General features: G+C 48.2%; 11 protein-coding genes across 11 annotated transcripts, besides 1 other annotated feature; 5 read left to right on the top strand and 6 right to left on the bottom strand.

Moving 5' to 3' along the window:
- Positions 1 to 25,671: part of a sequence feature (contig 1.112 1..353724(1)) that runs on past the window's edge.
- ANIA_11529 (uncharacterized protein) lies at positions 532 to 819 on the bottom strand (the record flags this gene model as incomplete). Its single annotated transcript, XM_050611119.1, has 2 exons — positions 532 to 617; positions 771 to 819. The coding sequence occupies 2 exons, from the start codon at positions 817 to 819 to the stop codon at positions 532 to 534; spliced, it is 135 nt and encodes a 44-aa protein (XP_050467174.1).
- On the bottom strand, positions 1,421 to 2,201 carry ANIA_06801 (uncharacterized protein; the record flags this gene model as incomplete). Its single annotated transcript, XM_659313.2, has 2 exons — positions 1,725 to 2,201; positions 1,421 to 1,670 (listed from the first exon to the last, which is right to left on the bottom strand). The coding sequence occupies exons 1-2, from the start codon at positions 2,186 to 2,188 to the stop codon at positions 1,421 to 1,423; spliced, it is 714 nt and encodes a 237-aa protein (XP_664405.1). The 5' UTR covers positions 2,189 to 2,201.
- On the top strand, positions 2,856 to 7,667 carry ANIA_10846 (uncharacterized protein; the record flags this gene model as incomplete). The annotated part of the gene is made up of 5 exons (XM_050611118.1): positions 2,856 to 3,854; positions 4,247 to 5,061; positions 5,123 to 5,894; positions 6,227 to 6,961; positions 7,065 to 7,667. The coding sequence occupies 5 exons, from the start codon at positions 2,856 to 2,858 to the stop codon at positions 7,665 to 7,667; spliced, it is 3,924 nt and encodes a 1,307-aa protein (XP_050467173.1).
- Positions 10,326 to 12,352, top strand: ANIA_06798 (uncharacterized protein; the record flags this gene model as incomplete). Its single annotated transcript, XM_659310.2, has 4 exons — positions 10,326 to 10,585; positions 10,765 to 11,146; positions 11,222 to 11,768; positions 11,824 to 12,352. The coding sequence occupies 4 exons, from the start codon at positions 10,326 to 10,328 to the stop codon at positions 12,252 to 12,254; spliced, it is 1,620 nt and encodes a 539-aa protein (XP_664402.1). The 3' UTR covers positions 12,255 to 12,352.
- Positions 12,594 to 13,015, bottom strand: ANIA_06797 (uncharacterized protein; the record flags this gene model as incomplete). Its single annotated transcript, XM_659309.1, has 3 exons — positions 12,594 to 12,603; positions 12,646 to 12,806; positions 12,866 to 13,015. 3 exons carry the CDS (start codon positions 13,013 to 13,015, stop codon positions 12,594 to 12,596), a joined length of 321 nt encoding a protein of 106 aa, XP_664401.1.
- ANIA_06796 (glutathione-independent methylglyoxalase) lies at positions 15,048 to 15,926 on the top strand (the record flags this gene model as incomplete). Its single annotated transcript, XM_050611117.1, has 3 exons — positions 15,048 to 15,156; positions 15,228 to 15,471; positions 15,535 to 15,926. Exons 1-3 carry the CDS (start codon positions 15,079 to 15,081, stop codon positions 15,924 to 15,926), a joined length of 714 nt encoding a protein of 237 aa, XP_050467172.1. The 5' UTR covers positions 15,048 to 15,078.
- On the bottom strand, positions 16,078 to 16,764 carry ANIA_06795 (cell wall mannoprotein 1 family protein; the record flags this gene model as incomplete). Its single annotated transcript, XM_659307.2, has 1 exon — positions 16,078 to 16,764. The coding sequence occupies one exon, from the start codon at positions 16,762 to 16,764 to the stop codon at positions 16,198 to 16,200; it is 567 nt and encodes a 188-aa protein (XP_664399.1). The 3' UTR covers positions 16,078 to 16,197.
- ANIA_06794 (uncharacterized protein) lies at positions 17,814 to 18,638 on the top strand (the record flags this gene model as incomplete). Its single annotated transcript, XM_659306.1, has 6 exons — positions 17,814 to 17,822; positions 17,975 to 18,040; positions 18,085 to 18,214; positions 18,265 to 18,353; positions 18,402 to 18,489; positions 18,541 to 18,638. 6 exons carry the CDS (start codon positions 17,814 to 17,816, stop codon positions 18,636 to 18,638), a joined length of 480 nt encoding a protein of 159 aa, XP_664398.1.
- ANIA_11528 (uncharacterized protein) lies at positions 18,968 to 20,161 on the bottom strand (the record flags this gene model as incomplete). The annotated part of the gene is made up of 7 exons (XM_050611116.1): positions 18,968 to 18,990; positions 19,020 to 19,086; positions 19,398 to 19,410; positions 19,572 to 19,596; positions 19,646 to 19,751; positions 19,925 to 19,948; positions 20,153 to 20,161. 7 exons carry the CDS (start codon positions 20,159 to 20,161, stop codon positions 18,968 to 18,970), a joined length of 267 nt encoding a protein of 88 aa, XP_050467171.1.
- ANIA_06793 (uncharacterized protein) lies at positions 22,572 to 23,766 on the bottom strand (the record flags this gene model as incomplete). The annotated part of the gene is made up of 1 exon (XM_659305.2): positions 22,572 to 23,766. Exon 1 carries the CDS (start codon positions 23,697 to 23,699, stop codon positions 22,572 to 22,574), a length of 1,128 nt encoding a protein of 375 aa, XP_664397.1. The 5' UTR covers positions 23,700 to 23,766.
- Positions 24,297 to 25,636, top strand: ANIA_06792 (glycerol-3-phosphate dehydrogenase (NAD(+)) gfdB; the record flags this gene model as incomplete). Its single annotated transcript, XM_659304.1, has 3 exons — positions 24,297 to 24,346; positions 24,408 to 25,519; positions 25,575 to 25,636. The coding sequence occupies 3 exons, from the start codon at positions 24,297 to 24,299 to the stop codon at positions 25,634 to 25,636; spliced, it is 1,224 nt and encodes a 407-aa protein (XP_664396.1).

Below are 25,671 nucleotides of genomic sequence, written 5' to 3'. Positions count from 1 at the left end.
GGCTTCAGGCGCCAGTGGAAGTGGAACGGCCGCCAGCAGCAGTTTCGCCTCACTCTTCCCCACCAGCGGCGCGACGTCAACCCCTAGTCCGAGTATCAGTCAGACAACCCCTGCCACCAGCACTCCGACGGCATTCTTTAATACTTCTCCAGGTGTTCTGTCCTCATCGTTTGGAGGATTCTGTGTCACTGCACTTGCGATCTTCTTGACTGCAGGCGGGGTTTTGCAGTTCTAGAGTGGTAAAATGTTCGCGAGTTGGGCGGTCTTGCGGGCAGGCTGATGTAGGGTGTGTATGCTGATTCATGATGAATTTTTTTTATGACTATGCGAGTTAATTAGAATGTATGACTATACCATCTCCTCGTATACGATGCCCGCTTTTTCTGATTTCTACATTTCCACACGATGGGATGGTTTGCTTTGGCTAGATTGTCTCTGGTTATTCCCATGTTACTAAAAGTCCTTCGTTTCTCAAACCGCTTCATTGACGCTTTCTCAGCCCACTATACTCGGTTTATTTAGACTGACAGCTCAAACAACCTGGATGCTGGCCTTTCTTGGGTCTTGCTGAGATGCGGCTGCATCGGTATCAACCCAGCGGGGCGGCGAATATTTTTCTGTATACATGAGCAAGTATTTTTTTATCACAGCCGTTATACGCACAGGATATGATGATAATACTTAGAGCTTGGACCCAGACTAAAAAGAGAAAGAATGGGCAGAGAAGAGAAATGGGTTATCCTGCGCTTAGCCCTTATGTTGCATGCTACCACCAGGCATGACCCACGAGGTCTCTGCTTCGACTTCGAGGGCTGTCATTGTTTTTCAAGGGATTCGCACCTGGAGCATAGGCTGGATGACCCCAGATTTCGATCTACTTATCACTGTTGTCTAGTAATTACAATCGCAGGTGTCGAGGGCAGGGTTTCTACCTGCTATATCATAATGAAGCAGCTTCGTAGACTAGTTAGGCACTATTGTAAGTACTTAGAGTGCTACAAGAAATCAGATGATGCTTTTTTGGACTCCCATCTAGCGACTTCTATAATCTCGAGCAGGTTGCTTCTGGTTCACGAGCTCGAACATTAGAGTGATTAAGGCGCGGCTGCGCAGTTCAGTCTGAAATTATTGCATTTAGAGGAATTGGGAATCCTATGTTTTGTATATTAATTCCCCAGATCTTTGAGCTTTCTTGAGGCCTCGAAGGCATTGATAAGATAAAGCTAATATACAAAGTCTATATATTACAGGCTGGGAAAAGACGGATACCAAATAGCCAAACTCCAACTCCCAAGAAACAAGAGCGACCAGGCGCAAGCAAGAACAGACAAAAAATAAATAAAAGTAGAGAGAAATAAATTGAACAAGTAAGCATAGCAAAGAAAGAAAGAAAGGAAAAGAGAAAGGGAAGAGAGAAACATCAAGCGGAAACCGCAGCAGCACTGCCAGCAGCTGCGTTTGCACTGTTCGTCTGTATCTGCAGCAGATAAACATTGGCCAGCCCTGTTACAACCAACTCATCGGCCATTTCCTTGCCACCGACCGCAGCAGGCTCGTAGATCTCGAGCCGGCCCGACTTCTTCACGCTCCAGCCAGTATGCGCCATCCACTTAGCAAACACGACGCCATTCTCATCCACACACTCCAGGTTCATCCCTGTCCAACCCTTGCTTCGTTTCCAAATAAGGTGTCTTCCCTGAAGAGCGCGCGAATTAAAACCGTACCTGTGCTTCCAATGGCTTGTTGGGCGCATCGGCAATTCCTCGCCGTTGATGGTGATATCGACAGTGCGGCTGAAGTTGTGGAAGACTACTGTAGCGGGGAGACAGGCGGTCCCGGTCGCTTGGAAGAGCATATGTGGCCGGCGGGTCTTGAGATCGGCTGCGTAGACGAGGGGCCCTTCGTGGGTGCCCTCTGTGACACGCATGTGCCGGCCCGACCAGCTGGTAAAGGAGACCTCGAGGCGGCGGGGGTACGATTTTGGATTCAAGCCCCATGCTGGCGTCGAGGACTGAGAGTAACCGGGATGGGGTGGTGGATACTGGGCTGGAGGCTGCGCAGGGTACTGTTCTTGGTAGGGTTGGTAGGGCTGTTGGTAGGCCTGATGAGGTTGCCCATATTGAGGTTCCTGGGCCCAGGTCGGGGGAGGATTGGCAGAATATCCGTTGTAGCTCATTTTGGTGTCCATTTTGAGTGATATTGAGTAATCTGTTAAAAGCAGTTCTGTCGCTTAGGAGCTTTGATCTATAAGGCTCGAGTTCTTATATGACGCAGAGGGAATCATACTAATCCCTTTTTGGTGCGACGCAGCGCCTGCTGAGCCTTTGGATCTAGTGGAGCTGGAGTTGGGCTGAGCTGCCAAGCAGGACTCTCAGTGGCCAGATGAGGCCCCAGAGGCCCAGCTTCCGGGCACTCAGTCCTGCCTCGGGGATATGTCAATGGTACAGCCACAGCTCCCGCCTTGGAACGGTCGCGAGACATCCTTACTGGTGGCTTGTCGTGGTGTAGGGCTGGTACAGATCGTTGCCGTTAATGTATCAGATGAATTTGGCAGGGAAAGTATAATGCTGGACGATCCCTAACGTGTGATACCGGTAATATATGTTATGGGTCCTTTGCCTATACAAGGACCTTAGACCTTAGTGACTCGGCCAAGGCCTGCGCTGTCCTGAAGGCGGTGAGCCACCTACAAGACTTCCTCACAACAACAATCCTTCTTTCTCCTTTCTTCTTTAGCGATTCCTTCTTGTACGTACGGCACGTCTAGATAGGAAGATCCATCTAAATACGTCCCTTAACATTAGGAATCGCTCACTAATCTCAATAATAGTATGAGGAGACCTTTTACTATGACAATGGAAGAAGAAAGTGTCACATTGTTGCTACAGCAGCTCCAGGAGCTCCGTACGGAGATGCGGACTCAGAAACAACAGCTCCAAGAAGAGAATAACAGCTTACGGGCGGAACTACAGGCCGTACGGAACTCGCAGCTGAGAAACCATCCACCAGTTACTACTACAGTTACATCTGCAACGCCCACCCCCTACGAACGAAGCTATCCCCGTCCTCGTCACCCGGATGTCGAACCCTTTACTGGAGAAGACCCTAAGGACTACCCTCCTTTCCAGATGAACCTTCGTACGAAGTTTGCAATCGACGCCGCCTGCTACCCTACAGAGGAGGAACAAGTTTACTATGCCTACAGCCGCCTGAGAGGAAAAGCCAGCCAGCGTGTGCTACCATGGCTCTTGGCTCGCCAGAAATCTGAGACTCCTGTGCTATGGGCAGAATTCTCCGCGGTACTAGACAAGGCCTTCGGTGACCCTGACCGACAGAGAAAGGCTCTTGTACGAGTGAATACAATAAAGCAAGGGAGACGTGACTTTGAAGAGTTCTTGAATGAATTTGACGAAGAACTTCTTAATGCTGGAGGGATTAATTGGGATGATAACCAGAAGAAGGCCTTGTTGGACACGGCAATTAATGTTGAGTTGCTAAAAGCCATGGTTGGTATTAGGCAGGAGGATTCGTACGACAACTACTGCAATCAACTGCGCGAAATCAACCACAACCTCCAGAGAGTGGCCAGGCTTACACGAAAAGGATCTCACGCCGCTGTCCCCATGCATGTCGCTCGTACAAGACCAGCAGGAGGCTCTGACCGGACCGGAACCCCTGATCAAATGGACTGGGAAGCCACCCATGCTCAAATTGCAGCCCTACAAAAGGAAGTTGCGGCCCTCCGTATGAAAGGGACCAGGACCCCAAGAAAAGCTAGTCAGGCGCCTGCAGAGGAGAAGCAAAAGAGGTTGTCCGAGGGCAAATGCCTACGCTGCGGCGATCCTGACCACTTCGTACGAGAGTGCCCTATAAAACCTACCAGACGCCCTAGGCAGGTGGCCACAGTCCAGGAAGAACAAGACCAAATCGATGACTACAGCAAGAGCGAGTCGGAAAACGAATAACCTCTGTGCAAAGTCGCGTACAGAGGGGTTATACAGCTAGAGAAATACTACTTGATTGGCAAGATTTCAACAGCTCGCGCATGAATACCCCCCCATTCTTGGTGGAAGCACTAGTCAACCATACCTATAATGCTCGTACAATGATAGATACAGGCTGCCTGACCTATGGGGTAATCAGTGACAAGTTTGTCAAGATACATCAAATACCTACCATACCTATCCACCCGAAACCTTTCAAGGGAGTGACCGGGAATATAGAGGAGATTAATAAGATTGTACAGGTTCAGCTAGACATCGGGGCGCATACAGAAAAAGGAGCCTACTTCTATGTGATACCCGATAACCTGGGCTATGACCTGATCTTGGGACTCCCCTGGCTGGAGCAACATGATGGAAGGTTAGAGGCTAAGAGGGGCAGGCTGTACCTCCGTACTACTGGAGTCCGTCTATGGAGTACTACAAAGAGGCCCTTACCGAAGCTGGACATAGCACAGATATCAGCTGCAACCATGGGAGGATTTATACAAAGGAAAAGGTGCCATGGCCAAGATATCGAGATATTTGCGGTCTCATTGGCAGATATACAGAAGGCACTGGCCCCAAAGAGACATATTGACCCCCGTACGAAGCTACCAAGGCAATACTGGAAATACCTAAGGCTCTTCGAACAAGACAAAGCTGAAGAACTACCACCGCACCGGGGAGATGGGATTGATCACAAAATCGAGCTCGTACGGGAGGAGAGTGGGAAGGATCCTGAAGTCCCCTGGGGCCCCCTTTACAACATGACCCAGGAAGAACTAATAGTCCTCCGGAAAACACTCTCTGAACTACTACAGAAAGGCTTTATCCGCGTGAGCCATTCCCCAGCTGCAGCCCCAGTACTCTTTGTACGAAAACCAGGAGGAGGACTGCGGTTCTGCGTCGACTACCGTGCTCTAAATGCCATTACCAAGAAGGACCGCTATCCATTGCCCCTGATCCATGAGACACTGAACCAAATTGGACAAGCCAGATGGTTTACTAAGCTGGATGTGTCTGCTGCCTTCCACAAGATCCGCATAGCCAAAGGCCAGGAAATGGATGACTGCCTTCCGTACGAGATACGGGCTCTTTGAATGGCTAGTCACCCCTTTTGGGTTGGCTAACGCACCGAGTACCTTCCAAAAATACATCAACTGGACCCTCCGGGAATATCTAGATGAATTCTGCTCAGCCTATATTGACGATGTGCTTGTCTATACCAATGGGGACCTCCGCCAGCACCGGAAGCACGTACGAATGGTCTTGAAGAAACTGGAAGAAGCAGGCCTATATTTGGATATTAAGAAGTGCGAATTTGAGTGCAAGGAGACAAAGTACTTGGGCTTTATAATACAGGCAGGGAAGGGAATCAAAATGGACCCGGAGAAGGTGAAAGCAATAAAGGAATGGGAAACCCCTACTACTATAAAGGGCGTCCGAGGATTCCTGGGCTTTGCCAACTTCTACCGAAGGTTCATCCCTAACTTCTCAGGGATCGTACGCCCACTAAACAACTTGACAAAGAAAGGAACACCCTTCTTGTGGACTAAGGAGTGCCAGGATAGCTTTGATCTGCTTAAGGAAAAGTTCATTACTGGACCTGTCCTAGCAACCTTCAACCCTTCCTACCGTACGGTAGTAGAGACCGACTCCTCAGGTTATAATACAGGAGGAGTTCTCTCTCAATATAATGAAAAAGGGGAATTGCACCCATGTGCCTACTTCTCTAAAAGGAATTCCCCAGCTGAATGCAACTACGAGATCTATGACAAGGAGCTACTTGCAATTGTACGATGTCTTGAAGCCTGGGATGCTGAACTGCGCTCATGTGGAGAATTCCAAGTTATTACCGACCACAAGAACCTGGAGTACTTCTTCTCCCCAAGGAAACTGACAGAGCGGCACGTACGATGGTCCTTATTTCTCAGCCGGTTCAACTTCAAGTTAGTATATAGGAAAGGGTCAGCCAATCAGAGAGCTGATGCACTTTCACGGAGAGACCAAGACATGCCTGATGATAAAGATGACAGGGTCAAGTCTCGTACGATGCAACTCTTTAGTAAAAAACACTTGGGAAAAATGGTAGTTGCCACCCCTTCAACCAACCGGAGAGCCACCACGCGAGCCGTGTGAGAAAGGTGACATGTGGAAAGAGGCACTCAAGCAGGGATAAAGGGTACAATGAGGCAATACAGTGCCTGAAGGATGGAGCAAGGAAATTTCCCCCACATCTACAGTTGAAAGTGGGAACCTCGGAATGCCAATTAGACGCCCAAGGCTATATCCTCTTCCGCGGAAGGAGGTGGGTACCTGGGAGTGAACAGCTCCGTACAAATATAATTCAAGCTGCGCACGACTCTATGTTGACAGGACATCCTGGCCGGGAGCAAACATATATGCTGGTTAGCCGTGAGTATTTCTGGCCTAACATGTCCCAAGACATCAGGAGATTCGTCCGAAACTGTGATGTATGTGGAAGGACGAAATCTTGGAGGGACCAGAGAAAGGGACTATTAAAGCCCCTCCCTGTGCCTGATCGTCCCTGGCAGGAGGTTTCAATGGATTTCATCACAGACCTACCAGAGAGTGAAGGTTGTACAAACATCATGGTTATCACAGACCGGTTAACCAAAGGTGTGATACTAGAAGGAATGTCAGAGATTGACTCTGAGAGCGTGGCCTGGGCCCTCGTACGAGTACTTATAAGCAAACATGGGATCCCGAAGGCTATCACCTCGGACAGAGGAAGCCAGTTTACAAGTAATACATGGGCTCGCATATGTACCCTGACAGGGATTAACCGCCGACTATCTACAGCCCATCACCCCCAGACTGATGGATCAACAGAGAGGATGAACAGTACAGTGGAGACCTACCTCCGCATCTATACCTGCTATGACCAGAGGGACTGGAACAGGTTACTCCCACTTGCAGAGCTAGCAATTAATGGCCGTACATCAACAGCAACAGGGGTCAGCCCCTTCTACCTAAGCCATGGGTATAACCTCAGCCCATTTAGCCCTACCGAGGGAGGTAGAGCAACTAGCCGAAGAACCAGCCAAGAGTCCTATCCAGAAAGGGGAAGCTATTGTACGGAAAGTTAAGGAAGCCCTAGACTGGGCTCAAGCCTCCATGGCCTATTCCCAACAGAATGCAGAGAATCAGGCTAATAAACACAGGAGCCCGGCCACAAACTACCAAGTGGGAGATAAGGTCTGGCTAAGTCTGAAGAACATCTGTACGGACCGACCCAGCAAGAAACTGGACTGGAAGAACGCCAAGTATGAGGTTATAGGCCTGGTGGGCAGCCATGCTGTACGGCTGAATACACCCCCAGGGATCCATCCAGTCTTCCATGTGGACCTGCTTCGGCTGGCTTCATCAGATCCACTTCCTTCCCAGAAGAATGATGATACCCAGCCCCCTGGCATCATTGTGAACGGCGAGAAAGAATACATGGTAGAGAAAATCCTGGACGAACGTCCCAGGAGATACGGGAGAGGTCACCGGCTGGAATACCTAGTGAAATGGTCAGGCTATGCTCGGCCAACCTGGGAAGCTGCCACAGCTTTGGAGGAAGCACAAGCTCTGGATGAGTGGCTGGATCGTACAAAACAGTATAGACTTCAGGACGGCTCACTAAACAGAGATGCATACATAAAGGCTAAAGCGACATGACCTACCCCTATGACCTGTACTTCCTACATGAAGAAAGGGGGGGGGTACTGTTATGGGTCCTTTGCCTATACAAGGACCTTAGACCTTAGTGACTCGGCCAAGGCCTGCGCTGTCCTGAAGGCGGTGAGCCACCTACAAGACTTCCTCACAACAACAATCCTTCTTTCTCCTTTCTTCTTTAGCGATTCCTTCTTGTACGTACGGCACGTCTAGATAGGAAGATCCATCTAAATACGTCCCTTAACAATATAGATGTGATGAATAGATCCTCGAGCTAAGGATCAGCATTTGTCCTGCCTCTCCTTTTTCTCCCGTCGAGTCCAGGCATCTCCTTCAACATAAGACCCCTTTAGAGCATCATGGATACTGAGGCTCAACTCAATTCCAAGATCGAAAGTCGAGGGTGGGAATTCCACCTGGAGTGGGTTTATCAAGGGGAAGCTTGCAGTATTAGAGAACATTTATTATTCAGTAAGAAATAAATATAAATATATATTATAATTTGTATGTGCATATGAATATTTGAATTTAATCAACATATATAGTTAGTTATTAGGCAATTTGCAGCCGAAGCTATTCTCAGTACTATGTCAGTAGTCTGCAGCTTGTCTATTGCACTTTTAGTTGTACTTCACTATGGACGTACCAATGCGCTTGATGAGCTTTTTCAACGAAAGTCAGAATTTTGGAAGTCAGATCTTGATTATTGAAGCCCAAGTTGCATATCATCGAAGCATGACTTAGGGATTCGGATACCGCAGCCGAGGATAACCCCGCATTGTGATCTCATACCCCAACTCTGCCGCACGTCTTGATCACCCCTTTACACCTAATTTTCTGTCTCCTAATGTCAGTCACAGCAAGCGCCCGGAACCCGCCTCCTCTGTCAGAGCTCGGCTCGATAATTGCACGGGCGCTCCAGCAGAACTTCGCCCATGCAAGCGCATCAGTGACCCAATGCCCCGACCTCCGCAAGCCCCCGTACGGCCTCGCTGCTTCCGGTCTTAGCGGGAACCCTCGCATCGCAGATGTAGGAGGCCAAGCTAATCTCTTTCCAAGTCCTAACTTCAATGCCAAGTATTCTCTGCTGTCACTGGCGCGAGATATGGAGATGTCTGCCGAAAGAGGTTTTGTTCTTGGTGCAGGCGCGGCGCCGTTTCAGGATATCGGACATAATGCAGAACTTGCGCCGAATGTTGCTTGGCAGGCTAGAGAGGGTGTGAAAGAGCTGGATCTAGGAAACCCTGATTGTGTGGATATTGTCAATGAAACTCGAATTGTCGAGGTCGTCGCAGGCGAAGTCGATTCAGTTAGCTGCTGGCGTGCCCCCAGCGCGAACTGCGCACTGATGGTGAACCTCTTCGGCTCCAGCGGCCTGCCCGGACCAGTGCTCAAGATCACAGCGCGAGGAAGGACTGGACCGGCCAATTTCACCAGCTCCATCCGCGCTGGACTGCTCGCGGCGTACGGCGACTCTCATCCGATCAGTATGGGCGGCGTATTTCTCCTCAAGGCGGGAAAGGCCAGATTCCATGTCATGCCGGACTTTCCTGCTCCAGAGGACCTGCCGTTCAAAGATCGGAGGGTCCTAGAGCAGGAGTGGCTAAAGTATCATACCAGCGAAGCGCCGGTGGTTTGCTTGACCGTCTTCCATAGTGCGGACCCGGAAGGGCTGCAATTGAGGATGGAACATACGCATTGCTTTGACCTGGAAGGGTGTCGGAAAGGTGGTCACTATCATTACGATCTAGAGACGGATAACGGCGGGGAGGTCGAGTATGAGGCGTACCTGAATGTCGCAGAGGTAGTGTATCGGATTGATCGGCCATAGGCGGCTATCGTCTCGGTTGTCTCGGTTGTCTCTTCAGTAACTGCGGATCTCTAACTTTGCTGCTGCTGCCGCTGCTGGATTTAAACTGGATAGAATAAAGTCATATAAGATACGAGCGTGCGGCAGCGGTCTACCAAACAAGCCTATAATCTCGTCAAATTTGAACTCGTGCGTCTCACTCGAGGCCTCGAGGTCGTTTTAGGGCAATTGCCCTGGCTCGTCTTTGCATTATTATTCCCTTAGGAACTTAATACTTATCTGCGCAGGTGAATGCTGTTGGGATTATCTTGCTATATTTGATTAACATCTCCGATCAACAACATGCCATTCTGCCGTTAATGAAAAACTGCCGGCTACGCCTCCTAGTGCTTGCTGGGACACTTGGAATGGTTTTCCTCGTGGGACCATACTGGATCGTACTGCTGCAGTGATGAGACTAGCTTAATCTGAAAAGCACCTATGTTGTTCCTAGTAAACAACCGGATTCAACGATCAGCATGCTTAGCTTCCTTGTATGCTTCACATCGATGAAGACTGGGGAAGCCTGATCATGCTCGCGGTCAAGTGTGGACATGTCCGGTTTGTCTAGGGCCATAGCTTCGTCAAGTCGTCAACCAGAGCATTCACTCAACGTATATTGCTGCCAGGGGGAGCAGTGAGCCCAAGCCTTAAGAATGTTTCACGGCATCCCGCGTGGGCCACGCTCTTCTCTCCACCACCGACCTCGGGTATCGGCATTGCTTGGTACATACAAAGGCATCCCATCCCCCGCTTCATGATCAGTTCTAACCACGCTAAGCTCTTCAATCTCTTCGAGAACACCTAATATGGCGGCGTACTCCATTCAAGCCGAAGCAGCCCGAGTGCTCGAAGAGCATCTGCTCAACAACAAAGCTCTCGATATACCCGCTTCCTTCAGAGAAGCAGCCAAGAGAGTGAAATTCGTCGGCGATAGTACCCCCTTCATCCCAACGCCGCTGAAAATCACCGAGTCCAGCTCAGCCTTAAATGCTCTGGTGGGGGTTATCGCCAGCGCAGTCTCCAAGGACCGCTATGGCGTTGATCACCAGGAGATAACTGTGGATACGTAAGCCAACCCGTTTTTATTCAATCTACTCTTATTTTTATCCGTACGTTACTGTTATTTGTTTTTATTTATATTTTTATTTTTATTTTTTTTATATATATTTTTATTGTTATCTTTCGTATGCGTTCCGGTTTGTGGTTTTATGCCTTTTTCTTTTTTGCTAAACATACTGAGGGTAGAGATGTGGCATCTCTATTCCTCATGTCCATCATCCTGCCCTCTGTAGGCGGGACCTCTGCTCTTGCACACCCGGTCATCGCAAAGGAGCTCGCCAAGGCCGACTTATATGATATGCAAAAGCCGATCCACCGGCAGTGCACGAATGTATATAAGACCAAAGACGGACGGTGGTTTCATTTACACGGATCTATGAACGCGGGTCCAACTATGCGGATGGTCGGGGTTCCAGAACAGGAAGTCTCCCACGATGAGGCACAAAAGATATACATGGAGCGAGTTGCTCAGTGGGATTCCGAGGAGATTGACCGTGTTGCGAACGAGGAGTACAGACAAGCTGGCGTGATCTGTAACACGCCAGAGGAGTTCTTTGCGTCGGAACATGTATGATCAACCATCCATGTCTTTTCCCGTCGTTGCTTTTCGTTGCACGTTTGCTGAGCACTTCACCCTGTTCAGGGCCAGATCATGGGCAAAGAGCCTCTCTATACACTCAAACCGCGCTCCGCGCCTCGAAAATCCTGGCCGGAGACGAGGGACCCCTCGCGGCCTTTGGCGGGTATCAGGGTCATCGATTCTTCGCGCGTCATTGCCGCTCCTGTGATCTCCAAGATGCTCGCTGTGCTCGGTGCAGAGGTCCTCAAGGTGACGTGGGAGAACCTCCCTGACGTCGCCGCAACCTGGGTCGAGCTTAGTACGGGAAAGCGGGACACGAACCTCGACTTGAAAAGCGAGGCCGGTAAAAAGAAGCTCTCTGAGCTTGTCGAATCTGCCGACATTTTGATCGACGGGTACCGACCCGGCGTGCTGGCGAAACTGGGCTTTGACGCTGAGTCGCTGAGGAAGATCAACCCGAGCTTGATCTACGTCAGGGAGAACTGCTACGGCTGGAAAGGACCGCTTTCGTATCGATCCGGATGGCAGCAGGTCAGCGATTGTCTCGTTGGGATTTCGTGGTTGCAGGGAAAGTTCCTGGGGCTGAGTGAGCCTGTTGTGCCTTTACTGCGTATGTTCTTCCCTTCTCCCAACACGACCTGTTTCTAACAGTGGGACAACCCAAGCAAACTCGGACTATCAAATGGGACTTGTGGGTGCAGCGGCCGTCTCTCACGCGTTACTTCTCCGAACACAATCAGACACGACATTCGACATAGATGTCTCACTGACGCAGTACAACATCTGGTACTACCGACTGGGCGAGCAAACACCGGAGATCCAGAAAGCTCTACGCGCCCAGCATAAGGAGCTGCATCTCCGTCACTACGACGAGATGAATAGCTTGATTACCAAGACGCTTGCTGCGGTGAAACAAGCCCGGCCTGACCTGTTCCAGCGGCCTGAGTACTTTGACAAAATGAGTGGGAAGGGGTGGGGTATTGACGAGGATATTTCCATCTTGACTACGCCTTTCAAACTGGATAAGTCGGTTCTAAAGTATGATACTCCGTCTGGGCGAAGGGGCAGGTCGGAGGCAAGGTGGATAAGTGCTTAGTCCATACTTGACCGGGCAGGGAGCCATTGTATCTTCTTTCTCTCGCATATATATACGAGAGGTTGGGAGCAGGAGAGATGATGAGTTATAATCCCAACAAATATACAAGATTATTGCCGGATAGCAAAAATCCTGTCAATAAAGATTAAATCTGAGCCTAAGCATAAATACAATGGAGGCGCTTCCGCAACAATGTCACCGTGACGGGACTTCACCCATCGTCGTCATATGTTCAAGTAGACAAGTGATATCACTCTACCTTACACGTGAAAGGATATTCAAAATTCAGAACCATAACCAAGGCGAAATTGGCCTCATTCACTCCAATTCTACCCAGCTCTATTTTGAACTGCACAAGGTCCAGTTTAAGCCCTACTTCTTCCCCACATACTTAATATTCCCATCCGCATCCTTTACCCATCCGTTCTCCCTTGTAATCCCATTCTGTCCATACACCAGGCTACTCGCCTGCACCTGCGCACTATTCATTTCGCGCCTCGCCTGGTTCGCGCGGTCATTGTTTGCCACCGCCTTGCGCATGCCTTTGAGTTGCTGGACATCGAGTTCACTAACTTAGCCACGGGCCGCGTCCAAGGGGTAGGAGTGCATACAGCTTTCATAGTCTTGTGCGTGTGATACGCGGCCTGGGTGTTCTGGATAGAACCCATGGGGTTCGAGACGCCGCTGGCGGCGCCGGCGAGGTCGGCGGCGTGGTGGGCGCCGCTAACGTATTTCTTATAGGGGTCGTGGGGGCCAGACATTCTGCTTGGTGCTTGGTACTTGATGAGCTTTGGGATGCTTATTGCTGGAGAGGGAGTACATAAACTAAGACCGACTGGAGCAGTTTGTATCTGGACAGGGGGCCCTCTTTATATCACGGAATCATCCAGCTGGAACGGCAGGGACGGGAATGAGTACCCAGACACCTGATAGCCCAGAGCGCAGTAAGCAGCTAGCCTTGCGTTCCATCTGTCGCGGCGATAGCCCGATATGGAAAACCTGGTGCATTTAGCGCTGACCAAGACGCTAGGCGCTGTGCGAGGGGCTGAGTGAGGATACTTTAGCTACCTACTCCAAGAGGCTGGCTGACTACCTACATCAGCCGCCTCTGTGACCAAGGAAAATATGCGCCGCACTTTCTACTTAGAGAAAATAGATAACTATGTTGCTGCCCTGGCGCCAACGAAAATTCCAATTGTAGCTAGAACCTAGAAGCTAGGTAGATTATACACACCTTTACCCAGCCCGCACTCAAACTGAAATCGTATACTGCCCTCTTAGAGACAATACAGGAGGGGTAGGAAGCCATGGGCGCCAAACCTCAACGTCCAAGTCATCCCACCCAGACCTTTGTCTCGGATAATTGTTGATACAGCGGGATTGGTGACGCATGTACGTTGGTCATGACCACTCTGCATATTAGACATTCTCAAGACGCCTGACTTGTAGAGTCTATTTCCTTACAATGATATTTCCAGGCCCCATACATCGTCATGTTCCTCAGACTCCGCGCTTTGTCGTAGCCGTCACTGACCTCGTACCTCGGATACTTTGATTCACAGGATGTCTGGAACCTGGAGAATGATGGAGCGGCATCCAGAGGAGTAGGGGACAGGATGTCTCGTCCTCGTATCACTCTTTGTGCTCGGCCGCTGTATACTCCACACTGACACATTTGATACTTTTATGCATCAGAATTGCTCAGAGAGATCCAGTTGTGGAGCAGTAAGCATTAGATTCCTGGTTCATTGATGAGTTCTAGGTAGCTAATGTACCGCATCCAAACTCTACCTTTCTCATCATTTTTGCCAGGGAGCCTTCACCTGCAGTAGCCAAAGATGTCCCTCCTCCCGTTTCCCTCTCAATCATGGTACTAGCCCTCCAGTCTCGGCCTTATCACCCATGTCCCAAGACCGTAACCTTACCAGATGGAATATAACAATCTTCTTAATTTATATGCACTTACTCTATAGACGTATCTAGCTGTGCACCCCCTCCTGTGGATTCGAGGATTATGCTTGCCCCTTTGTGGTAAGTACATATAGTTACATCTCCAGGTATTCCTAAGGCGGTTAACCACCATGCGGATCTTGAGATACGCGGACGAATCCTAGAGCTCAGTCGTGACGCTTTTCAGCTGGAAATACTTTAAAGGACGCATATTGAAACGGATCGAGTGAACAATTCCAGCTGAGAAGCCTCAGTATCAGCGGCAGTTATAAAGGATGGCATCGGTAATTTTATTCTACCGTAAATTATTTTGCCTTCATTTGTATTTTATTTTTAGATTTTTATTGTTTTTTCTTTTCTGGCCAGGATGCTCTGAGATTGAGAACAGTAGAAATGCTCAATACGAATGGTCAAGGATAATCAGCTATCATCAACTGGAAGTTAAGTCCGCTGGAGCTCCACACTTAGGTAAGTCATGCACACAAACTGGCCGGGCTTGCAAGCCTAGCCAGAGTGCAGAAGGGATGCTAAAGATCCTAGCGTGTGCAAGACAAGCTAACTAAACGGTAGCTAGCGCCCGTCAGCTACAACATGCATTGCATGCATTGCATGCAGTCCAAGCCAATTCCAAAGCACAAAACTCACCTTGCCAGTCACCAAGGTGCTCATTCGGCATTTCAAAGTGGGTTCCATTAGAAAGCCTCGGGCTGGTTATGTTGATCATGATGTCAACGCCCCGCCCTGCCGAGCTGTATTTATAAGCTCCGAGCACTTCCAGCTGCTTCTTTCATCAATTAGACAAATACTTAAAACAAACACTTCTATTGTCTATCTCTCTCTCAAGAAAGAGACCAATACTCCCAATTCACGCAAAATGGCCCCCAAAGTCCTCGTTGTCCTTACGTCCTTCGACAAGATCGAAGCCAACAACCATCCTACAGGATGGTACCTTGTGCGCAACACTCTTACCCTTCTATACCCAAGTGCAGGATTCGGACACTAACCATTCACTCTGTTATACAGCCTGAGTTTGCACACCCTTGGGAAGTCCTGCACTCCAAGACCGAACTCACAATCGCCTCGCCTAAAGGCGGCGCTGCCCCTCTCGATCCCTCCTCTGTGAAAATGTTCGAGAACGACCCCGTCTCCGCCAGGTTCCTGAAAGAGCAGGAATCTCTCTGGAAGAATACACTGAAGCTGGAGGAGGTGCTCCCCCGCGCGGAGAAGGGAGAGTTCGATGCCATTTTCTATGTCGGAGGTCATGGGCGTATGATTCCCCACTAGCCTTCAAGAATCAGGGGTTGAAATGCTAACGACTGTCGGTGAACAGCAATGTTCGATCTCGTGACTGACAAAACCTCCATTGCGCTAATCCAGTCCTTTGCTAAGGCCAAGAAGCCAGTCAGCGCTGTCTGCCACGGTCCCTGCGTTTTCGTGAATGTCACTACACCCTCCGGCAAACCGCTCGTCGCAGATGCGGAAGTCACCGGGTTCTCGAATGTGGAGGAGGACCAGGTCGATCTGTCCAAGGTGATGCCGTTTATGCTGGAGGATGAGCTGAACAAGAAATCGGGCGGCAAGTATGTCAAGGCTGATCAGCCATGGGGAGAGAAGGTTGTGGTCAGTCAGGTGAAGGAGTTGGGCGGTCCGCTCATCACGGGACAGAATCCGGCAAGTGCGACGGGAGTGGGAAAGGCACTTCTGGAAGCTCTGGGGGCGTAAATTGTCTATGTTAATGTATAATGCGTTGGGTAATATGGTGGAGGTTGCCCGTATGCCACCGACCTATCCAAATGTCATCTACTAACCATTTCTATATGGAACATAATGATAACATACGAGATTGATAACATATGAGAAGAGAGAGGTCTTTCTCGGTGGTAGTCAAGCTTGATTAGAACCTATGTACAGGCTAACTGGACGACTGACTTCGTTATGAAATCCACTGCTTCCTGAATAACCCCGAGAAATCTTGCACAGCAATCAGGTGTCACTACTCGAACGCCGCAATAGCCTCCTCGAACTTTGCCTGAATCTGGGCATTCAGCAGCGGCGCAATGACCGCATAGGTCTTCGTCAATTTCAGAACAACCGCGTCGCCCAACTCACCCGCTAGTTCCTTCTGCTTCTCCAGGTTCGACCTGACCAGAAACGCCAGACTCCCAATACCTAGCAACCCATTATCAAACTGCGGCTTCTTCGAGACGATATTGTCAAGGGTAGAGTCGATGTTTGGCTGCAATTCGAGAAACGCCCCAGAGACGTTGAGCGATTCCTCTTCGGTGAAGTTTGCAGAAGACTTGGTCGTGGAGATCGCATCGCGCAAGTCGTTGCTGAGTGCGATAGATTGGAATTCGATCTTCAGCGCTGTAAACGTGCCGAGAAACCCGCCCTTGTAGGCGGTCACGGTGTTGTTGAGGGCGATCATGGACTCTGTGACGATGTTGACGGCATCGATGACGGCGGCGCCGTCGCGTCTGACAAGCTCATGTGGAGCTGCGACTGGCGATGCCTGGGCAATGGCAAAGATCGCCAGGAGGAAGGGGATGTGGAAGCGCATGATGTTGGTAAACAGCGAATGGCGATCAACAGCGAAGGAGCGGAGAGGATCAGCGCGGTGTCTGCAGGAACGAGTATCACTGGCGAAACGACTGAACTGGAACGATGGACGGGCTGGGGATTTATCTCAATTACCACCGCATTGAGCCCTCATGAGATCCCAACTTCAATACTACCCCAGAGCAATCCTCACCCTAGTGGCAGTCTAAATTGCCCCCTCCCCGCATCAGAAAAGGAACCATGCGAAAGGAATCCCGGGGTAAAGGGCCGTCTATTGGTCAATGGCCAGTGTGTTCACACATGTCTTGCTGCGTTCCGAGGCATCATTTAATTGCTTCTCTTGCCTAATATCGCCCTGAACGCCTTGGCACACGCCATATCGTTCCTATTGGTTGTTGTGGTATTCCCGGGAGTGCAAATGCCTAGGTATTGTCCTTGTGCAAGTTGGGCTCGGGTCCTGCAGGACTGGGACCCAGCATTCAGCCAATAAGGCTTCTCGAGCCATTGCGCCAATTTGCTGACATGTACTGATGTTGAATCGAAGGCCTTGCAGTATTTCCGTCGCGCTTCTTATATACCCCAAGGACACAAAAAGCAAGTTTCCTGTCCGCGTCGCGAGACAGATTCCGGCGACATGTATGTGGACGAGACCTTCACCTAGCGGCAGCCCTAGCGATGGGCCAAAACTATCATCACGTTCATTTGCCCGGCCACTTGACCTGAAAATCCTGTATAGAGAGCGGGGAGTCGACCAGGGAGTCTGGTCGACCGCGAAGATATCGATGCTGATGGCTAGCGGGCTTGGCCACCTTTGTGATGATTTTCGCACTGGATACCAGATGAGGAATGATGTCATGTGATATCAACACCAGACATTTGCATAAGGCGTGACTACAGCTCAGGCGACCGCGCTAAAACCTCAGGCGACCTTGAGGGTCCGTGCGCTCACCTGACCTCGCTTAGAGCGACCGCGGTCGTTTGAGGTCAATACAATGCACGTAACTTGAATACCACATGCTAACACCATATTCTAATCCCCGTGCCCCCATAATGGCCAAAGTCAAGAAAGACCCTAATTACATTTGATATACTAAGATTTCGAAAGCTGAATTAGACCTTCCTGACTTCAAGGCAGATGTGAGCTTGCGAACCAGTTTAAGAAACCACCATGAGTGATATGATTAAACTAGTTGCTAACTAATTCTTCTTAGAATCACGGCTACCTGATTCCACATGTCGGAGAGATTTACTGCCGCGCCCCTGCATGCACCAATTCCGTACTGCTGCTATTACTGTTCGCCTACAACTAGTTACTAACTAGTTCCAGACTCAGTTTCTGAACACAAACAACCTCAAGAAGCACATCAGAAAAGCGCACGTGGATAAATTCGATCTCTTAGAGAAAGAAGGAGGTGGCCGTCCTACTGCAAAAGAGGAGGATGATGTGATTGGTAATTACAGCAAGATTGTTGTTGCCAGAACTAGTTCCTAACTAGTTCAGTATTTTACAAAGCCGTGCTCGAAGCCTATGATGCAAGACAAGAGGATGGGGTAGGGAAGCCTGAGATCCCCTGCCGTCGCGACGGAAAGGTATGATTATTCTACAATGCTTTAAAACCAGTTGCTAACTAGTTATAGATAAACCAGTCAGCAGTCAAAAAATATGTTCGTGAGCAGGGTTATTCAGTCCCTTGTGATGCATGCAAGGAAGCAGATAAGGCAAAAGGTATGCAGCAATCTAAAGTAAAATACATTAACTGGTTACTAACTAGTTTAGACTGCTGTAGGGAGGCTAATCTGGATGTTTGTGACCACTTTGAGCTCTTTGAGCCTTACGAGGATGAAGAGGAGGCCGAGAGTAACGAGGTCTTTTAACTAGTTGCTAACTAGTTCCACGATTTCTTAATCAGTCCAGACCCAACTCTCGTCAACGAAGCATATTTTCAAGCTCTAATTTTTCAGCCTCTGCCTTCTCCTTTCATATTTAAACTTGTTGAGCTTCTAGTTCAAGTTGTTGTCTTTGCAGCTCAAGGTTTTGAACCTGTAAATTCACTGTAGCTGATTGCTGGAGGATAGGTGTTCTAAAATGTAGAACCTGGGGTCAGCGGAACTAATCCAGAACTAGTTTCAACAAGTAAGAATAGCATACTCTGAAGAAGACCTGGATGGTGACTGATGTGCTGGTGTATTATAACGAGAACTTTTTAGAAGTTAGAATCATCATAAACTAGTTTCGGACTAGTTTATAGTACAAACCTGCTTCCCCGTGATCTAGATCTTGAACCTTGACCACGGGAACTAGATCGGCGTGGAGGAATGAATCCTGAAGAACTCACCCTAAAAAGAATACTATTATCTTCACCTGAAGATAGAACTAGCTCATTATCCTGAGCCAGGCGTTTTTGTTTCCGTGTGCCTGGGGTAACTAGTTAGTAACTAGTTTAAATAGGTGAAAAATAACTTGCCTTCATGCCTGATACTATTATAAAACCGGGTATCCATACTTGTGATCTGTGATAAATGACTAGTTCTATATTGATTTTGAGCAAGATATTGGTCAATATCACGCTGGTCAAGGATTCGGGAGCTAGAGATATCAGTTGCAATCATAACTAGTTGACAACTAGTTCTTACCTCAAGGTCGCTCCTAATAACGAGTCATAAGTTCCCATATAATATGACTTATAATGGCTTTGCTCCACTGTATTTGTAATATTCCTAATTTTCTCAAAATATTCTGGCTTTATCAGGCTACAGGCTTTATTTAAACCTGCAGCAATAACTGAATGCTGTTTATGCCTTGCCTACTCTGCAATTTTAGGGGTTTCGTGAGCTGTATAACAGTTAGAACTAGTTCCCAACTAGTTGGGTAAGATCCTTACCTTCTAATAATTCAATCAGGTGAAAGTATTCCTCTCGGGTTGAGCAAGTAAGAAGGCTTTCCATCCGACATCTAGCTGAAGAATGATAATCAGATAGATCTCCAGTCTGTTGAACTAGTTTAGAAATAGTTCTTAGAAAATGAACCCGGCATAAAATCAGAATATTCATAAGCTGCCATGTCCAGGGACGCTGAAGAGGATCAAGCTCTTGCAGGTAATGGCCAAGTCCTGTATACTAGTTAATAACTAGTCTATATAATAACTAGGGGCTGCTCTTACCTGACATCTGCTTTGCACATATATCTGTAATAATAGCCTTAAGTCCCCTATTATGTAGATAAAAGAATTGTGTTGTAGATCCTTGGATATCAGCAATTAACTGGAAGACCCGTGTAAAGAGGAGTTTATAGCTAAATGCTGACTCATGATCCATGAAAACCCGAAGTAAAGTTATAACTGTAGTTGTTAGCTATGTAGAACTAGTCTATAACTAGTTCAGGTACTTACTCTTCCCATGCTGAGGTAAAAAGGTTGCAAAAATAACCTTATTAAAGTCCCCTTTAACTTGTTTATAAGACATATCAACTTCAAATGAATCAAGGGATCCAAGGAGCTGGATTTGCTTATTAAATCCACAAATAATCATGACAATATCATGGTCTGTATAGATTCTGCGAACATATTCCTAAGTATGATTAGCAGAGAACTAGTTATGAACTAGTTTATATACTTGATATTCTGGATGCCGATCCAACTCGCAGTGTACACCTGCAAGGCCACGGCCTTTAGGATATAGTAAAGCCTTTTCCTTTGCTATAATAGCTGCAAATCGGTCTTGATTTACAAAGCTATTATGGATTTGTGAAAGAGTCTGGCCATTATATTTTTGGCAAAACTGTTTCAGTGCCGGACTCTGTAGAAATAAACCTAAACTAGTTTAGCACATGCTCAACTAGTTGTGAACTAGCTGTACTTACTAGGGGTCAAGTCAGGACTCTGCATCTTTCAAATAAGGTCCAAAATCTCATCTAGTATAAGCTGCGGAGGCTTATTTGGAGGAGGAGGAGGATGTGAATGAATACTATGTGATACAAAGACTATATAAGGGCATTCTGCAATATTTAATGGTATAAAGAAAGTAAATATTGTACTGCATCTGAATTTGTTAATCTTTCCTGGCCCTTGTGGATGGTCAACACCTTACAAGGACTAGTTAGTAACTAGTTATTCAAAGATAGAATAGACAGGTCCTTACCACAGTTTGCTCTCTGAGTTGTTTGTTGATCAATCATTTCACAGGCTTCATTAGCTACCTCTAGCGGCCTTGAAAATAGATCTTCCAATAATGAAATGTCAAGGTTAGAAGCCCTGTGAGAAAGGCTATAGGTAAAATGCTGCTGAAATATATCTGATGAGGCATTGATACAAGCAATATAGTAATGGCTTGCTCCGGAGATATCCTGAACTAGTTCAGAACTAGTTTCTATAGGTTAGAAGCAAGGACAGCTTACAGGCTCAGAGTGTTTGCAAAGAACTGGTTTGCAACTAGTTTGTGATGCTAGGCATGCAACGCTATTTTGGAAGGACTTGCAGACTGAACAGTAGAGGCTGCTAGTAATTAGTTAGGGACTAGTTAGGGACTAGATATAGTTACCTATAGGTTGTACGAGTCTCTGGCCGCTCTCGCTGTGATATAATGTCCCTTCTTTTTTGGAAAATAGTATTGAATATTGCATCAGTAACCTCTTGGTGATTCATATCCAGTAAATCTGGATGTAAATATTCACAGGCTTTAATGCCTGTACATGTATAATGATATTTCTTGACACAGCACTACAAAAATGTAGAAAAGATTGTATGTGGAGTTCCAGCAATTTTATGGGAATATTGAATCTAAACTAGTTAGTAACTAGTCCATCTGATAATGACGATTAGGTTTAATAGAACTAGTTCCGACCGAGCGGGAACTAGTTTACATTACTTACTGATGTGAGTGCACTGCGAATCTTTTCAGGCTGGCTTTGATAAAAATTAATCACATATGCATATCCTTGTGGATGAGTTTGTGGATATTCAGGCAAATGATTAGTATATTCAATTTTTTGTGCTGAGACTGGCGAAGGTGCTCCTGTTGTTAAAGGAACTGGCATAGGATCCTAGAACTAGTTAGAAACTGGTATACCCAAAATATATATTCCTACCTCCTTAACCTCTACCTCGGCCTGGTTTCGCTCATGTAAAATTCTATCATTATTTTCATGATATATTTTAGCTTCATTCTCATTCAAAGAATCACTCTCAGATGAGATTGATAAATTTATTAAGTCATTAATGACGGTTTGGTCGTTGAGGTAATTGTACTCGGTATCCATTGTAAACTAGTTCAAAACTAATTGGGAGAATCATAGGTTGTATCGAGGCTGGATTGGTGTAAAGTGATTACAGAGTGAAATATTTATTTTTTTGAGCGAGGTCGTCTGACCTCAACGATTTAGCGAAGTCACGTGAGCTAGCGGTCCACACCAAGGTCGCCTGAGGTTTTAGCGCGGTCGCCTGAGCTGTAACCTGGCATAAGGCCGCTGATTCATCTGCTTATGCAACATGATGCCTTGTTCTCAACGCCAGAATTTTAAACGCGGTTTGCCGACTCGACATAGCAGATATGTTCAAGCCATTAAAAAGAAAAAAAAGGGCATCATGTACATTACACTCCTCATGTCATTCTCCTAGAGTTTGAGATGAGTAATCCTTCGTACTGAAACTGGATCAGGATTGCAAGTGTCTCCGAGCAAAAACTATAGACATGAAAGGCACACGGGGTAATGTTTAATCAGAAAAACCACAACATTTGAAATTAGCTCTCGTATGCCAGCAGATTAACATTAAAAGGGTTTGATGAAAAGTAAGACCAGCTTAATTATGACGATCAGCTCAACGGTCTAGCAGAGTGACATGAAGTCCTCGGATCACCTTCCACATCAGCCAAAAACATCCATACCCTCCGCACCAGCTCTTTCCGCTGCTCAACCTGCCCCGGACCCTCAAGCGTATGCGTTGCACCAGGAATAATACCACTCTCGCCATGCCAATATGCCCTCTTCTCATCCGCGTCCGTCGCCCATCTCCACCTTCTCAACAGCCCCTCCTTATCAACGAATGCTGGTACTGAAGGATCATTACCAGAATAGAGCACGAGCAGGCCCTTCTGGTCCTTCAGAACGCCCCGGTGTCGCACCATCCCAAACGTTTTTCGTAACCGCTCATCCGTTAGATCCGAACTGAAAAGATCGTCTTCTCCGGGCGAGTCGGGACTATCCGGACTCGTCAGACTAAGGAAGCGCCGACTCGAAACAGCCGTTGAAGCCGGGTACCCGATTGCGGCTGTGATGGGCAGCGGGATGATTGTGTCGAGACTGTCGTAGTCTTCGTACGTATGTTTTTTTGCATAGGCGATGGCATCGTTAACAACCTTGCGCATGTACTTAGCCGAGTGACGCTCGTTTCCTTCCTCCAGAACCGTCTGGATGGCTTGTCGGTCTGAGACGGGAGCCTGCATTATCGCACCGTCGACTTGCGGTCGGAGGGGCGGCATCCGCTTATGTCTGTGTCCATGCCCAGGGTCCAGCCCCGGTTGAGGATGCCGTGGGTTCGGCGAAGAAATGTACGTCAGGACATCCTGGCTTCCTGTTGAATGGCCCATGATGACAATCTTCCTCTCCGTCTCGTGCACACCCGACCCTTCTTTGTATTTTTGGATATATTCAATGCACCGCGCCATCTCGTCGGTATCTCTTCCAAGCCCGCTCGTCCCCCACCCGCCATACGACGAAGAAATCACGGGTGAAAAGACCGACCATTGCGAACCTTCCAGCGCGGCAACGATGTCTTCCAGGTAGGCGACAGTGCCAAGCCCATCGCCGAGGCCGGATATGAAGAGCAAAGTATGTGGTTTTAGTCCTTTAGAAGCTGAGTACTCGAATGCGACGAGACGGTCTGCGTACTCATGAAGGAGGCCGGGCGTAGGTTTCTTGGGGGGTGAGGGGCGGATCCGCATAGTGCCGATACAATAGCGAGGAGTGGAGATTAAGGAAAATTTCAGGTAGGTCGACGTTGGAAGTGAGATCGGAACACCGCGGGGTCTGACCGTCAGAAGGCGACTGCGAAGCCATTTTTTCGACAAGACTGAAGATCAGCTTTGCGGCGTCTCGATTTCGGGTCTGAAGATCTCCCGATGGGCAGCCGGGGCTTGGCGTTTCTTATCAGTTATCTCCGATACCGTGACGTATCGATAAGCACGAGATAACACGATGCCGTCATAGTTTACGAGGATTTGGTCTTGTTGCAGTAATTCATATTTCACAGAAGACACATACTCAGGGGAAAGGAAAAAAGGAGAAAAATTGTGATGTCTAAGTGGACTTGTACTCTGTCGCCAACACATCGAGCAGGCCTGCCGTAAGGGTTGCATCATTATGGCAAGGCACCACAAACAACCTGGCAGCCTGAGGATCCCAGAAGAGCCGTACCGATATGATATCATTTCTACACCAGTAGTTATAATTGGAACCGCACTCCGTACTTTCTTACAGCTTAATCTAAGCATTCAGTCTCATTCCTGGTACAAGAAATCAGTATAGACATCCCGCACACTATGGCACCAACAAAGAAACACCAGGTCTCCGTCATCGGCTCCGGTAACTGGTATTTCCCCCAAACAATCCATATATCTAGTCCCAGATGAAGATAGCTAATGTAGCAACAGGGGCTCAACAATTGGCAAGATTCTCGCCGAGAATACCTCAGAACATACCGACACCTTCGAAACTCCAGTGCGAATGTGGGTATTCGAAGAAGAAATCACCGTCCCTTCCGATTCTCCCCACCACAGCAAATATGGCGACAAGCCACAAAAATTGACGCAGATTATCAACGAAACGCACGAGAATGTTAAGTATCTGCCAGGCATCAAACTGCCTGACAACCTTATCGCAACGCCAGACATCAAAGAAGCCGTCAAGGATGCCAGTATCCTCGTCTTCAACCTCCCGCACCAGTTTATCGGCAAGACACTCGACCAAATCAAGGGACACCATTTACCTTATGCCCGTGGAGTCAGCTGTATCAAGGGCGTTGATGTTTCAGACGGGAAGGTGACGCTCTTCTCCGAGCTTATCATGCAGAAACTAGGTATATACTGTGGCGCATTATCGGGTGCGAACATTGCGCCTGAGGTTGCGGCCGAAAGACTATGCGAGACGACAATTGGATACGACCCCCCGCCTATGGATCTTACCTCTAGTGACGGCTCGCCTGAGGATAACCTGCCCCATGTAGATGGCCAGCGCCAGAAGGACCTGAGCTCGACGGATATAAAGTTGGAGCGTGTGCCGCAGGATTATCCGCATGTGAATGATGAACTCCTCGAGAAGATGTTCGAGCGGCCGTACTTCCTCGTACATGTTATCAAGGATGTTGCAGGGGTTGCGTTGGGTGGAGCGTTAAAGAACATTGTTGCCCTGGCAGCTGGATTTGTCGCCGGAAAGCAGTGGGGTGAAAATACGAAGGCGGCGATTATCCGGCAGGGTGTAGGAGAGATGATCCGGTTTGGACGGACGTGGTTTCCTTCCTCGGTCAATGAGAAGACATTTACAGAGGAGAGCGCGGGCATTGCGGACCTGGTAGCTAGCTGCTATGGCGGCCGGAACGTAAGGTCCGCAACGCACGCTGTGGAGAAAGGGGTGAGCGTTGCTGAGATTGAGAAGACAGAGATGAATGGACAAAAGTTGCAGGGGGTTTCGACTGCTCAGACGGTGTACGGGTTCCTGGAGAAGCACGGCAAGACAGACGAATTCCCCTTGTTCTGTGCTGTGTACAGTAAGTTGGCCGTCTTCTGCTCACCTGAACCTTGGTGGAGGCTGACTGGGTCCAGATATCATCGAAGGAAAAGCACAGGTGGATGATCTTCCGGCGTTGCTTAACAGGAAGAAATAGATGGGTTCGTTAGTGGCAATGTATATCAGGTCATA

Source organism: Aspergillus nidulans, chromosome I (genome assembly GCF_000011425.1).
Source record: "Aspergillus nidulans FGSC A4 chromosome I".
Lineage (NCBI taxonomy): Eukaryota > Fungi > Ascomycota > Eurotiomycetes > Eurotiales > Aspergillaceae > Aspergillus > Aspergillus nidulans.
Note: the sequence above shows the minus strand (reverse complement) of the source record. Positions and strands in the feature narration are given on the sequence as shown.